Here is a 16,271-nt window from a genome sequence, read left to right on the forward strand (position 1 = left end):
AAGAAGATCTAATTACCTCTTGCTAGGCAACTTACTGTCTCAAAAACAATTCTGATCAATAATAGACATGCTCTCTCCATTGACTTTGGCTTGGCAGCAGTTCATTTTTGCAGGTGGTTTGTGTGAATTTTTTTGAGATAGTCTTTGTATATCATAAAGGTCTATACAAGTCACAAGTAAATTTCTCTTGCTTTTCAACTCATTTTTTCATCTCAAACTCAACTCAAACTCATTTTTTCATCTTAGCTTGCCTTCATTTTCTATAGACAGAAAGCATAGGTAACCATGCAAGTGATCAACTAATTGAGCTATTTTTCCTGTCTATAGAAAGAAAGTGTTATCAAAGCTGTAGCCTGAAAAATTCAAACTGAAAATAAAGCACAGATTTAAAGGGAGGATAACTAGCCAGTGGAACAGCTTTTAGAGGATTCCCCATCACTTGAAGGCTTTAAATGGAGAAGCTCATTTTAAATCAAGCGTATCTTCCCCAAAGAGATCTATTTCAGCCACAAGTTATAGGGTTCAGTGCTGGAATTACTTGGTGCAGTTCAGTAGCCTCTATTATAGAAGTGGTCAGACAAGGGACTAAATCGGCAAAGAGAATTAGGTGTTGCAATGCCTAATTTTTAGAGGTCAAACCACCCCATGCAATCCACAGCCCCAAGTTACGTGCTTACACTTTGTTGTCTTTGAAAAGTGACATCAATATACAGTAAAAAGAACAGGAGTACTTGTGGCACCCCAGAGACTAACAAGTTAAAGGCTTAGAGGGTCAGGCTATTAATCTTTGGATTTTCTCTTGTGTAAATGACGTATTTAAGAGGAGCCTACTTATATTTAAGGAAAATCATCTGAGAGTACTGGATGATATTTTAAATTTGAAGAGAACCTACTGTTGAATTTTGTATGGTGTTTGCATACTCTGTATTTATTTATTGTTTGTTTTTATCTCCAGGAGATGCCCTTGTTGCTGTAAATGATGTTGATGTGAATGCTGAGAATATAGAAAGGGTTTTGTCTTGCATTCCGGGTCCTATGCAGGTATTGTACTTTTGATAGAAATATATAGTGTGTTTTTGATATTTATTGGGCAGTGGTAAATATATTACCTGTATGCGAAGAGCCAAGTTATAGTTGCTGTGAAAACTGCAACTTTAAACACTATGATCTGTGTAAATAGAGGATAATATATGAAATGTTGTGGTGTCTTGATCGTACTGGCTAGATGAGATGGGGAAGGTTGAATGGTCTGTAGATGTTAGGTATGAGGCAAAATATCACTGTCTTGCTAATAATAATGGACAAGTACGCTGTTGGTCAGAAGTGGTGGGTGAATAATGGGGAATTTTTTAGTTTGTAATCCACAATTGGGATATATATGATGAAGAGTGAGTGTAAGAGGATTTTTGAATTATAGGCTGTCTTGGCAAGATGCTCTTTATTGTGGTGATGGGAATCATGTACGTATCTAGGTAGATAATTTAAAATAATTGTTGTCAATATAAATGATGGCCACAAAGTCACATCTAGGGAAAAACAACTTGCCTGTTAACCATAAGAGCATTTAGATGGTACACTATTGAGATCTCTGCTAAATCAAGTTGAGATCTTGGATTCTCAGAAGGCACACATGACAAATCCAACAACTTTTTGTTTAAAATATATATTAAAGATATTGCTCCTGATTAAGATGGAGGATTTCATCCTTTTTCCACATACCTGCTCTTTTATCTGAACAAGGATCCTGGAGTCAAGATAAAAAGTTTATAGATTCTGGTACTGGGAAAACAGCAAGTAGACTTTTTTGACCTCTGATATACAGGCTCTGTGCTGCCTGCACTGGAGATATATAGACATAACAGTTCAATTATATCTTTCCCATTCTGGGTCTGTTTTCCTCTAGTAAGCAGATACATTCTGCTTCCACTGAAAAAAGAGTTTGTAACGAACAATATGAAAGCATCTTCCTTTACTCATTGAAGTTAGGGTTTGAGTAGAATAAAAATTACTGTATCTGTGAATAGTAAGACGAGATTGAGGCAGTGAGAGCTCTGGAAAACCTCTCAGACATTGCTGATATTCCTTTCCTGTACCAATGTTATTTATTATGTGTCTGTTACATTTCTGTAGTTTGCTTACATACTGTAATGTTACATATGTGGTCTATTATGGTTTATTTCTATTCCCTTATGGCGCTCTGTTTTGCTGCTGGAAAATCTCTATATAAACATTTGATTCCATGTGCTCTGTATCTCTATTTTTAAATCAGTGGTTAAGTGAGTGGTTTCATACAGACTTGGGGCCAGTTTCTGGAGTGTCACTGACCAGCACATTCAGGAATGGTAAAAAGGTGGCTTAAAGTTCACATATGCATTTCCATAATCCCGGTACCATCCCCTTTGTACTGAATTAGAGTTTTCCAAGGATTACTTAAATTTATGTTCTCTGCAGATGCCCCGTAAGGACCAGCATGATTTAGGGACACCCCAGCCAGGCCCCCTTTTCCCCTATTGTACTGGCAACAGGGAGAGAAGGTGGCATGAGAGCTCTTATATCAGATCTGTGTCATCAAGGATTACCTTTGTACTGGGTAATCTTCCTTTGGCTGCTTATGCTAGTTTTAGGCCCAACTATGTTGGTGGCGTGGTACAAAGCACAGATAATCTGGCCTTACGTTTGAGGCTAAGGATATGACTACACTAGATTTCCAGAAAACCTTTGACAAGGTACCTCACCAAAGGCTCTTATGTAAATTAAGTTGTCATGGGATAAGAGAGAAGATCCTTTCCTGGATTGAGAACTGGTTAGAAGACAGGGAACAAGGGAGAGGAATAAATGGTAAATTTTCAGAATGGAGAGGGGTAACTAGTGGTGTTCCCAAAGGGTGAGTCCTAGGACCAATCCTATTCAACTTATTCATAAATGTTCTGGATAAGGATGTAAACAGTGAAGTGACAAAGTTTGCAGATGATACTAAACTGCTCAAGATAGTAAAGACCACAGCAGACTGTGAAGAACTTCAAAAATATTTCACAAAACTAAGCGATTGGGCAACAAAATGGCAAATGAAATTTAATGTGGATAAATGTAAAGTAATGAATGCTAATGAGAAGGGGGTAAGTTTAGAAGATAAATTAAAAAAAGAACAAGTTAAAAATCACTTAGAAAAGTTAGATGCCTGCAAGTCACCAGGGCCTGATGAAATGCATCCTAGAATACTCAAGAAGCTAATAGAGGAGATATCTGAGCCTCTAGCTATTATCTTTGGAAAATCATGGGAGACGGGGGAGATTCCAGAAGACTGGAAAAGGGCAAATATAGTGCCCATCTATAAAAAGGGAAATAAAAACAACCCAGGAAACTACAGACCAGTTAGTTTAACTTTTGTGCCAGGGAAGATAATGGAGCAAGTAATTAAGGAAATCATCTGCAAACACTTGGAAGGTGGTAAGGTGATAGGGAATAGCCAGCATGGATTTGTAAAGAACATATCGTGTCAAACCAATCTGATAGCTTTCTTTGATAGGATAATGAGTCTTGTGGATAAGGGAGAAGTGGTGGATGTGGTATACCTAGACTTTAGTAAGGCATTTGATACGGTCTCACATGATATTCTTATCAATAAACTAGGCAAATACAATTTAGATGGGGCTACTATAAGGTGGGTGCATAACTGGCTGGATAACCGTACTCAGAGAGTAGTTATTAATGGTTCCCAATCCTGCTGGAAAAGTATAACAAGTGGGGTTCCACAGGGGTCTGTTTTTGGGACCGGCTCTGTTCAATATCTTCATCAACGACTTAGCTATTGGCATAGAAAGTACACTTATTAAGTTTGCAGATGATATCAAACTGGGAGGGATTGCAACTGCTTTGGAGGACAGGGTCACAATTCAAAATGATCTGAACAAATCGGAGAAATGATCTGAGGTAAACAGGATGAAGTTTAACAAAGACAAATGCAAAGTGCTCCACATAGGAAGGAAAAATCAGTTTCACACATACAAAATGAGAAGAGACTGTCTAGGAAGGAGTACGGCAGAAAGGGATCTAGGGGTTATAGTGGACCACAAGCTAAATATGATTCAACAGTGTGATGCTGTTGGAAAAAAAGCCAAATGTGATTCTAAGGATAGAACAAGAAGCAATGGGTTTAAACTGCACCAAGGGAGGTTTAGGTTGGACATTAGGAAAAAGTTCCTAACTGTCAGGGTGGTTAAACACTGGAATAAATTGCTTAGGGAGGTTGTGGAATCTCCATTTCTGGAGATATTTAAGAGTAGATTAGATAAATGTCTATCAGGAATGGTCTAGACAGTATTTGGTCCTGCCTTGAGGGCAAGGGACTGGACTCGATGACCTCTCCAGGTCCCTTCCAGGCCTAGAGTCTATGAATCTATGAATGCACATTAGGGGGGGAAAAATAACCCCAACTATACATACAATATGATGGGGGGCTAATTTAGCTACAGCTAATCAGGAAAGAGATATTGGAGTCATCGTGGATAGTTCTCTGAAGATGTCCACGCAGTGTGCAGCAGCAGTCTAAAAAGCAAACAGGATGTTAGGAATAATTAAAAAAGGGATAGAGAATAAGGCAGAGAATACCTTATTACCCTTGTATAAATCCATGGTACGCCCACATCTTGAATACTGAGTACAGACGTGGTCTCCTCGTCTCAAAAAAGATATACTGGCATTAGAAATGGTTCAGAGAAAGGCAACTAAAATGATTAGGGGTTTGGAATGGGTCCCATATGAGGAGAGATTAAAGAGACTAGGACTTTTCAGGTTGAAAAAGAGGAAACTAAGGGGGCATATGATAGAGGTCTATAAAATCATGAGTGGTGTGGAGAAAGTGAATAAGGGAAAGTTACTTACTAGTTCCCATAATATAAGAACTAGGGGCCACCAAATGAAATTAATGGGCAGCAGGTTTAAAACAAATAAAAGGAATTTCTTCTTCACACAGCGCAGTCAACCTGTGGAACTTCTTGCCTGAGGAGGTTGTGAAGGCTAGGACTATAACAGGGTTTAAAAGAGAACTAGATAAATTCATGGAGATTAAGTCCATTAATGGCTATTAGCCAGGATAGGTAAGGAATGGTGTCCCTAGCCTCTGTTTGTCAGGGTGGAGATGGATGGCAGGAGAGAGATCACTTGATCATTACCTGTTAGGTTCACTTCCTCTGGGACACCTGACATTGACCACTGTTGGCAGACAGGATATTGGGCTGGATGGACCTTTGGTCTGATCCAGTATAGCCATTCTTATGTTCTTATGTACACTGCAAAACAAAAAACCATGGCAGAGAGTCTCAAGAGCCTAGGGCTACAGACTTGGGCTTGTGGGGCTCACACTGCAGCATTAAAATGAGCCATATAGATTTCTGGCTCAGGCTGGAGCTCAGGCTCTGAAGCACACTAGGGTTGTCAGGCGTCTGGTTTTTGACTGGAGCGCCTGGTCGAAAAGGGACCCTGGCAGCTTCGGTTAGCACTGCTGACCGAGATGCTAAAAGTCCAGGTGGTAGCACAGCACGGCTAAGGCTGGCTCTCTACCTGCCCTGGTTCCACGCAGCTCCCGGAAGCAGCTGGCATGTCAGGATCCTAGACACAGGAGCAGCCATGGGGGCTCCATATGCCCCCTTCCCAAGTACTGGCTCCACAGCTCCCATTGTTTGGGAACCACAGCCAATGGGAGCTGTGGGGGTGGCACCTGCAGGTGTGGGCAACATGCCGATCCCCCTGGCTGCCCCTTCGCCTAGGAGCCGGACATGCCGATCGCTTTTGGGAGCCGCCTAAGGTAAGCGTCCCTCAAAGCCTGCACCCCTCACCACTTCCCACACCCCAACAACCTGCCCCATGTCAGAACTCTCTCCTGCAAACTAACTCCCTCCCGGAGCCCGCAGCCTGCACCTTTCCCAAACCCCTCATCCAGCCCCACCTCAGAGCCCACACCCTCAGCCAGAGCCCGCACTCCCTCCCGCACTCCAGCCCCTGCCACAGCCATGAGCTGCCTCCTGCATTCTGAACCCCTCGTCCCCAACCCGGAGCCCCCTCCTGCACCTTGAACCCCTCATCCACAGCCGGAGCCCTCACCACCTCCCTCACCCCAGTTCCCTGCCCTATCCCAGTGAAAGTGAGGGAGGGTGGGGGAAAGCGAGTGATGGAGGGAGAGGAGAAGGAGTGCGAGGGAGGCAGAGCCTTGGAGAAGGGGCGGAGTAGGTGGGGCCTCAGGGAAGAGGTGGAGAAGGGGATGGCGCAAGGGTGTTCAGTTTTGTGCGATTAGAAAGTTGGCCTACCCGCTTCCGTGGGCTTCAGAGCCCGAGCACCAGCCTGAGCTGGAACATGTACATGACTGTTTTTAGCTCTGTAGCACAAGCCCAAGTCTGTAGACCCAGTCTTTGACGCTCACTGCTGTGGGGTTTTTGTTTGTTTTTGCACAGTAGACATACCTTCAGAAGCTTTTATCCACAGCTAACAAAATTTTGCTGTGATCTCACAGCTTTCAGAGTAGGCACTTAAAAATAAGAGGGGGGTGAACTTGGTGATTGTACACTGAGCAACTTTTTAAAAGGAAACCATTTACAGAATTGTGGTAGTAACTTTTCTTCAGGAAGCTGAATCAGTTTCTTGTACTTAGAATGTAATATTGTGGTGAAGTGCTGTTGTCACAGTGCAGTTTGCATTTCCGTTTTAATGTTGTACACTGGATGCATTGATCTGTATTTATTTGTTTTTATAAATCTTTCTAACAATAATATTGCAAGGCTTATTTTTTCATTTTAAGGTTGATTTTTTTAACATAACATTAATGTTTATTTTCAAATTGTAAACTATAACTCTTGTATTACACATTATGGCTAGTTAGGGTTTACAGCAGTGAATAGCACCCTATTTACATGTGCACACTGTAATTCTCTAATGTGTGATGAACCCCGCATGCTGTTTTGACAAAGATAGCCTTCCCCAAAACAACAAGCAGTATGCATTACTTCTGAGACTGTTGAAATTGACCATATTTCTAGGAGCCACTGAGCAGATACAAACGTATATACTATTAAAACAATTATTTTATCTTAGAAATTGTTAATTTTTATACTACCCATGTTCCAGATAATTAAATATTTCAAGTTACTTTGTTAAATCTACCTCACCAGAGACATTGTACAGATTGATAATGAGAGATGAAAATTAAAAACTAAACTTTTCTCATCACAGAATATGTCCCAGTGTGTGTGTACACTATTCTTAATGCTGATCAGATTGTTCAAGATTTAATCCAACTCCTACAGATAAACATTTCCTATAAAATAAACTTGTCTAGTGTATTGGGAACCTGACTGTTTTCTTCTAATAGTATACAAAAATAAGTAATAGTAGTGAAGACCTGTTTACCATTCAGAAGGCAAACAGCAACTAGAATTTTTGATTTCTAGGTCATTACACTCAAATGACCACACTGCCATTTACAGCAAAGTTGGTGCTGGTGTTTATAGGTTGTACATCTGCAGTTGCATAAGTCTAAGTGCTAGTGTGTCAGTTTAGGAAGGTTTCCAAGATATTTGACACCATGGAGCTTAACTAAACTAGTGAAGTTGTGGTAAAGTATTGGCAGAACTCCAGTGTAGAAGAATCCTGTTGCACCCTGCCTTTGACAAAATAGGTAGTTGCTTTAGCTACTATTGTTTACTGAACGAAAAGCAGACAATGTTGCTTAATTAATTGTGTCTTTGTTAAATTAGAGTATATATATTGTTGCTCAAACATCCCATGTAAACTTTTTTATAGTAGTTAATGATAATGCAGCCTTAACATTCCCATTGTCAGTAAATCTGTCAAGCAGAAAGTGATTGCTTGAAATGTATAACTGTTTCTCATGTTGGCTTCCCAAAACCTTTTATTAAAGTGCAATTATTTCCCAGTAACTGAACCAGCTTAAGTCAAGCCAGAAGAGTGATTGCCTAAATAGACTGTTGGAGAATTTTAATATATAGTTCGTTTTTTTTTGCAATTGAAAACATTCTGTTCATGCTGCAGCAGAAATAAGTTTTGTTGCTTGCAAGCTTTAGTAAAAAAGATTGCTTGTTCACAAACTGAGAGGTTAGTGTATTATCATTCGCAAAAGACATTGGATATAAGATGGTTGCAGCTGCATAAGACAAACTGTAATGTTCTAAGTCAGTTATTTCCATAATAAGTTGTCACAGCTCTTTTGTTGAGTATACATAACTTATATATAACTTTTTGCTATCTGCCTTTTCAGAAAAAAAATCTCTAACTTCTCTTAGCCCCAGTGAATGTGAATATAGTTTATCTTGCCCACGAGCAATACTTCTCAGATTGTGCTTATCTTACACAAATATCAATTTTTGGATAGATAACGCCCAGTTTATCATATTTGTAAATTATGCCCACCCAGCACCACAAACAGTTGCTACATCAGACTGTATTTTTTCAAGGCAAGGACCACATCTACCTATCTGCTTCCACAGCACCTGGCACAATCATGCCCTGATTCTGAGACGTTTGGGTACTACCACAATGCAAATAATACAATAGGTAGGTAGATACAGAAGTAAATAAAAAATGAAACAAAAATATCCTTATTTTAACAAACCAGATTTTCACTGAATATCTGAAGGTTTTACAGCAGTCCTTGGACATGATCCAGAGACTACAGAGTACCCCACCCTCAGAAAGATCTGAGAGAATCCTGAATATTTACACTGTTAGTTTCATACAGGATCTACATTTTAACTCGCTGTAACCAAACCAGCTGCTACTTAATTTGACACAGATCACTGCTAGTGTTGACCCACTTCTGCTTAGCTTTGCTCATAAGAATATTGATGAGTCTTTTACCACTCTTTAGAAAAGAAAACCAGACCCTATTTTAGAACAGGCCTAAGTAAATACAGTGATTTACTTAATTTAATTCAGCTTGGCTGACTGTGTTTCTTTATGTCCCATGAAATTATTGCAAGACACGCAGGCTCTACTGTACCCTAGTCATAAGGGTAACAAGAAGAAGAAAATCTCTGACTTTCTCCAGGATCTATTTTAACCAAATACTTTGAAAACGTTCAGTTAAGTGAATGTATCTGACATTTCTGTATTGTCTTTCAGCCAAAGATCCCAAAGCACTTGGTAAACTTTACAGAATATATATATGGACTTTGGGCTTCCTTCATCCTAATTTATTTTAAGTGGGGGAAGTAAGGAAAAGTGTTGTTTTGTTTGTTTTTTTTTATTAAATGAGTGACCATTAAAATGACCTTTTTTTTTTTTTTAAGTGGATGATTCCATGAGCTGCCTGTAACCCACAGCACTGATGTTGTAGTCCCACATGTTCCAGGTCTGCTTTTGGACTACCTCTATCCTTAAAGCCCAGAGTTGGGAGCAGCTAAACTACTAGTCTGCTCCCCATTCCCAGATGACAGGATGATAGGGAAGCGAATGATTGAAGGTAAAAGGGGCAATTGTGGATGACAAAAGGTGGTTCTAGACATGGGAAGAAAGTAACTTCCAGCTTGTGTAGAGGAGGGCCAGTTTGAAGTTGTGCTTGTGGAGGTAGGGGTCAACCAGTCATTACACCACTGCTAGAGATCACGTAACTCACACTCACTCAAGCCCGTCACCCCAATCGGGGGATGGGCCGCCAACAACAGATCTCCGGAGTCCTCTATCCTGGGCCATTCGTTCTAACTGGTTCCAGGTATAGCCCATTTTTTTGCTATCCGCCTGAAGGTCATGTCGCCAGGTATTTCTTGGACGGCCTCTTTTCCGCTTGCCTTGAGGGTTCCACCGCAGTGCCTGTCTGGTGATGTTAGTTGGCTGCTTGCGTAGTGTATGTCCTATCCAGCCCCACCTTCTCCTTCTGATTTCTTCCTCTGCTGGGAGTTGACAGGTCCTCTCCAAGAGGTGGATGTTACTGATGATGTCTGGCCAGCGGATCTGGAGAATCCTTCTGAAGCAGCTATTTATAAAGGTCTGGATCTTCCTGATGGTGGTTTTGGTTGTCCTCCAGGTTTCAGCTCCATACAGTAGGGCTGATTTCACATTGGAGTTGAATAGTCAAATTTTTATTGCCAAAGACAGCTCTCTAGAGCTCCAGATGTTCTTGAGCTGTAAGAAGGCTGCTCTTGCCTTACCAATCCTTACTTTGATGTCTGCGTCTGTGCCACCCTGCTGGTCGATGATGCTACCTAGGTAGGTGAAGGACAGCACTTCTTCCAGGGGGCTTCCATTCAGTGTGACTGGGTCATTGCTAGTGGAGTTAATCCTAAGGATCTTGGTCTTGTCCTTGTGAATGTTGAGGCCAGCCTGTGATGACGTGGCTGCCACTACGTTGATCTTCTCTTGCATCTGCAGTTTACTGTGAGAAAGGAGTGCAAGGTCGTCAGCAAAGTCCAGGTCATCAAGCTGGGTCCACAACGTCCACTGGATTCCGTTCCTACGCTCGTAGGTGGATGTCTTCATAATCCAATCGATGACAAGAAGAAAGAGAAGTGGTGACAACAAGCATCCTTGCCTGACTCCAGTTTGCACCTGGAAGCTGTTAGTAAGCTGCCCTCCATGGATCACTCTACAGTGTATACCGTCATATGAGTTCTTGATCAGGTTGACCACCTTTGCTGGGATGCCGTAGTGCCGAAGGAGCTTCCAAAGGGTCTCTCGATCCATGCTATCGAACGCTTTCTCATAGTCAACAAAATTGATGTACAACGAGGAGTTCCACTCTGTAGACTGCTCGACTATGATGCGAAGCGTTGCTATCTGGTCAGTGCATGATCTGTTCTGCCGGAAACCTGCCTGTTCATCTCATAGCTGTGGATCGATGGCATCCTTTATTCTGTCTAAGAGGACTCGGTTGAAGACCTTCCCTGGCACCGACAGGAGTGCGATTCCTCTATAATTGGCACAGTTGCTAAGGTCTCCTTTCTTGGGGATTTTGATGAGATATCCCTCTTTCCAGTCTACCGGAATCACTTCTTCTTCCCATATCTTCTCAAAGAGGGGGTACAGCATTTCCACTGAAGCATCCAGGTCTGCTTTCAGGGCCTCTGCTGGGATGTCATCAGGTCCAGCCGCCTTCCTATTCTTCATCATGGTGATGGCTTTTCTGATCTTGTCTCTGGTTGGTTTATCGCAATTAATTGGGAGGTCCTCGTTAGCTGAGTTGATATCTGGTGGATTTGGTGGTGCTAGTCTGTTCAGGAGTTCCTCAAAGTGCTCTGCCCATCTGTTCATCTGTTGTTCTATTCCTGTTATAGACTTCCCTGCTTGTCTTTAACGGGACGTTCTGGCTTGCTGAACTTTCCAGACAGTCGCTTAGTAGTATCATACAGCTGTTTCATATTACTGCTATATGCTGCCTGCTCCGCTTCTGCTGCCAGTTCATCCACATATTCTCTCTTGTCCTTCCTGATATTCCTCTTCACTGCTCTGTGGGCTTCAGCATACTCTTTTTGAGCTTTGGCCTTTGCTGCTCTAGTCCTGCTGTTGTTGACTGCTGCCTTCTTCTTCTTTCTAGCTTTTATCTTGATCAAGGTCTCTGCTGGGATCCACTCTTTCTGCTGGTGTTTTTTAATTCCAAGCACTTCCTGGCATGCTGACCTAAGTGTCTTTCTCACTTTCTGCCATCTGTTTAGTACACTGTCTTCCTCTTCCTCAGATGGATCCTGTAATACTGAAAACTTATTCTTCAATCTCAGTCCAAAATCTTCCTCGGTCTTATGGTCCTTCAGAAGGCTGACGTACTTCACTCTTCTGTCTGACGTGTCTATCCAGTTCTTTTTCAGCTTCAATCTGGCCACCACTAAGTGATGGTCGGACGCCGCGTCTGCTCCTCTTCTAACTCTAACGTCCTGCAAGGATCTTCTAAACTTATTGCTAATGCAGGCATGATTGATCTGATTTTCTGTCGTGCCTGCTGGTGATACCCAGGTACTCTTGTGGATCCGCTTGTGAGGAAAGATGCTACCTCCTATGACCAGGTTGTTAAGTGCACACACATCTCTCTCCATTCTCACTCATCTCTCCCAGAGTGTGGGTCCCCATGACTTGTTCGTATCCTGTGTTGTCAGGTCCAATTTTGGCATTAAAGTCTCCCATAAGGATGATAATGTCTTTGTCTGGGAGAATCTCTAATATTTTCTGGAGTCTGTTGTAAAAATAATCTTTGTCCTCCTCTTCACTGTCATTAATTGGAGCATAGCACTGAACAACATTCATCTTAATCCTCTTCATTTTAGTTCTGAAGGATGCTGTGGTGATCCTGGGACCATGTGCCTCCCAACCAATCAGTGCTCTCTGTGCCTGCTTGGATAACATGAAGCCTACTCCCTGTGTGTGGGGTGCGTCGCTCTCTTCATGTCCTGAATATAGCAACACCTCTCCTGTCAACAGTCATCTCTGCCCCGCTTGCGTCCATCTTGTCTCGTTAATGCCTAACAGGGTCAGGTTGTTGCTCCTCATCGCTGCTGCAACCTGCGCCGTCTTTCCTGACTCGTACATGGTCCTCATGTTCCATGTGCCTATGGTAATCCTCCTGGTTGCAAGAAGGGTAATCGGCTTAGTGGCTTCCTCACCGCTTTCACCACCCAGCATCATGCATCTTCGAATTGAAGACCCTTCTTTTTCCAGGGTAAAAGTCTCTGTTGTCTCTATTGTTGGTGTTTCTGTAGCAGGTTGATTTTTTTATGGGGTGGAGTTGCTAGCCCCATGCCCAACCTTCCTCCTTTATCATGACTTGGGACAGGCAGATGGCCCCAAAGGACCTCTCTGGTGGAGTTGAGGTCATGTCATGTATCACTGAAAAGTAAGCACTTCTAAGGTAAAGGTGGCAGCTTTCCTCCACTCAGGAGACAGTGAAGAATATCTTTTAAATATTTGAAATGACAGAGAAATCTTAAGTAGACAGAATGTCAGAATTTAGCCATGACCCTGAGGCTTATAGCCATGTTCTCACAAAAGAATACAACACACCTGTGTACACCAGCAGTGAATTTGTCCCTGTAACTGGTATATAGAATTGATGATGCAGAATTTTGGATGCATGTTACTACCAACTGCTTAGAGTACTGTATATATAAATGATTTCAAAGTAAGTGATTATCGGCATATGTAGATATTACATACAAATAAACTATGTGGAAAAAGTGTTGTTTAGGTTGTAAAGTCAAGCACTCAAAAGGCAGGAAAGGCCAGATGCAGGTTGCCTGTGCAACTTTAATGTGGTTTCCCGTGTGCATTTTGATAAAGGCTGTTATTGATCACATACTATTTTTCCACAGGACTCTTGCCTCATTCAGTGCACAGGATGAATGGTGCTCACTGAATGAGATGGATGAATTCATATTTCCTAAGTCTTAGGAATCCTAAGTTTAGTTCTGGAATGGAGTGGTGCTGTAGTGATTGTCTATCCTTCTCTCCCTGCCCCCTTTGCTCCTATTAACCTGCTCTGTCTGGCTTGCGTTCCTATCCTTGTTTCTGCACCTTACCCCTCTGCATTTGAGTTAGAGGTCGTCTTCCTCCTCTTCCATGCTGCTTGGACGCCAGCAGCAGGAGCACTGAGAGCACAAAAAAAGATTGTCTCCCTCAATTCTGCTGCCCAGCTCCACAGCAGCCCCTGGCAGCTGGGTGGAGCAATTATAGGGAACATTCTACTCAATGCCTGTATCCTTGGAGTGGTGTGTGCTCTGTACAGATGGAATCTTTGGAGAATATTGCCAGCGTCTATTAAACTTCTACTCTGTGCAAACTGTGATTTTCAGAGTCTTATAACTTGGCTAAATTTGAATGGTTTTTTATGAGGAAAGCAAAAGACATAGTCACTGCTCCAACAGAATAGAGATTCTAGAGTTTCTCAGTGAAATGGTTGTAAGAATTTTTAAAGTGGGCAAAACCACATATTTTTCCCTAACTGCATTCTTGTAAATCACTGAACCATTTTAGTTGGAACTTTCTAAAAATGTTCAGTCGAAGGCAGACTCCTGGCATGGAAAATTTCAGCCTGAACAGTTAGTTTGGCAAGTTATAAGCTACTGAAAACAGGGTTTTATAACAGGGAGGTGCAAGGCAACTTTAAATAGGCGACACTGCCATCTCTGCACATAATAAAAGCCATCTTTTTGGATATTTGGCTTTCTTGGTATTCAGATTATCCTTTTTCTTAATATGATTTCATGTCAGCTGTGTCTTCTTTAACCAGAAACTCTCCTGAAGCTGGAAAAGGGATGCCCAAGAGTGGAAGATACAAGATTGTCTTAGAGGATTTTCCCCTTTCCCATACGGAAGGATGGGGAGACCATGCACAACCACCAACTCTGTGGCATCATTTTGTCCTGTCTCCAGACTCCATGTTGTTTTTGTATTACTTGTAGCATCTCGGAGCCCCAGTCATGAATGAGGGCCCCATTGTGCTAGATGCTGAACAAAAAAATTGTCCATGCCCCCAAAGAATGTACATTCCATGTATGGTAAGAGATGAGAGGTAGATACAGGCAAATGAGGGAGTCCAAAGAAACAATGAGAGCATGATAGACAGTGGTCACAGCACATTAGCTGCATCTCTATTATCAAGTTTTTTGTAGACCTCACAGCAAAGGGGAGTTTTAAATGGGAGATTTAAAGGAAGACAATGAGGTGGTTTTGTGGATGTTTATGAGGAGCTCACATGTATGAAGGGCAGCATAGGAGAAATCACAATGTTATTTGAAAATATACCAAATGATTGATGGAGGCTGGCATCGCTGGCAGAGTGGAGGTGAGAGTCAATATCTCAGTGTTTGAGAGAGGATAGGAAGGGGGGAGTATCCCTTGGCTTGGAAAATGGTAGAATTGAAGGAGGAGAGAATATATATGTTGTGAAGGTTGTCAGCATAGGCACAGGTTTTCCACCAGACACACTTAGCAGGAGTGAAGGAAGCAGGTATTGGGGGTGAGCCAGAGCTGTGGGTGGCAGTGAAAGAATAAAGGTGCAAAAGAGGCAAAAGTGAAGGATAGTTAAGCATGGAGAGAATCAACAACGATATCAATGGGAGAAAGGGAAGAGACATAGAGAACAGAAGAGAAGTCATCACCATTGCTGTACTAGAAGTCACTGAAGGGTCTGTGAGAGGGAGGGGGCAGATGAATGATGCTGAAAGAGACCAGATGATGGTCAGAGAGGGGGAACTCAGTGATGGATCAAAGTTGAAAGCAGTGCTTGATGAAGATCATCTCAAGTGAATGTCCATTTGGTGAGTGGGTGAGTTGAACCAAGGCTGTAGGTCAAATGAGGAGGTAAGGGTGAGAAGATGGGTGGCTAAAGGGTGGGTGGGTCATCAAAATGGAAGTTTGAAGCCACTGGAGATATCGATGGGAGAGTGTGATGAGAGGAAGAGGAAGAGCCATGAGTTGAAATCAGAAAAGAAGAATGATGGGGAGGAGCTGGGTGGGTAGGAAATGACACCAACATGCAGCGGGAGAGGGAAGAAGAGTTGGATGCTGTGCTGCTCAAAAGAGGAGAAGGGGCAAGGGGGAAGAGGAAGAGGTTGGAAGTGGCAGGAATGGGAGAGGAGAAGCTCAAGGCCATCAGTGGGAAGGGGAGATGGGGAAGTGGAGGGTCAGATGTCGAAATGGTTGCAGTACATGATAGTCTTTTTGCTCTTTCTTGACAACCATGAGTATTGTATACTGTCCATATCGCTTGCTAGATTTTCTTTGAAATATTTTTTTTTCACACACACTACTTGCTTTTGTTCAGGCTTCTTAAGCTTAATTGCTATTGAGGAAGCATGACTGTTTTTTTTCTCACATCAGTTACCCTAGTTCACTGGACAGAACCAAGGTTCCAGTAAAGTCAATGACATAGCTCCCATTGGCCTTAAATGGAGACAGCATTTTAGCATGTAGTATACTGCCTTTGAAACTTCCGTCCGATCAGATATTTTGAAGTTAATTTCCAAATGGGCAAACAAGCCTTCACCAAGAAGGTAAAACCTTTTTATTTTCCCTTTCTGAAAGGTATAATTTTAGGCTCAAACAAGAAATAAAAATTCCTTTGTGTTCCCTATCCTATACTTACTGTGCAGTTTTCATTAAAAAAGAATTTTATTAATTAAATCATTTTTAAATTACTTTCATAAGCCTACTGTACATAAAATGCAGATTTAAAAACACATTTTGAAAAATGAAGAATCCAGTTCCAAACCAAACTTATACTTGGATTTGATGTTTAAAATTCCAATGTATATACCCAAAGCTAAAAATTATACTTATTTTTA

General features: G+C 41.9%; 2 protein-coding genes across 9 annotated transcripts in view; both read left to right on the top strand.

Moving 5' to 3' along the window:
* Positions 1 to 16,271, top strand: part of HSPA4L (heat shock protein family A (Hsp70) member 4 like) — a 653,707-nt gene that overhangs the window by 465,250 nt on the left and 172,186 nt on the right. The gene's annotated exons all lie outside the window — the stretch shown is intronic.
* Positions 1 to 16,271, top strand: part of INTU (inturned planar cell polarity protein) — a 117,900-nt gene that overhangs the window by 32,387 nt on the left and 69,242 nt on the right. For all 6 annotated transcript variants that reach the window (XM_050946283.1, XM_050946282.1, XM_050946287.1 and 3 more), the window contains one exon: positions 956 to 1,041. In XM_050946283.1, coding sequence (XP_050802240.1) covers positions 956 to 1,041 — 86 coding nt within the window. The remainder of the gene's footprint in view (positions 1 to 955; positions 1,042 to 16,271) is intronic.

The sequence above is a fragment of the Gopherus flavomarginatus genome, chromosome 3 (assembly GCF_025201925.1).
Source record: "Gopherus flavomarginatus isolate rGopFla2 chromosome 3, rGopFla2.mat.asm, whole genome shotgun sequence".
Taxonomy (NCBI): domain Eukaryota; kingdom Metazoa; phylum Chordata; order Testudines; family Testudinidae; genus Gopherus; species Gopherus flavomarginatus.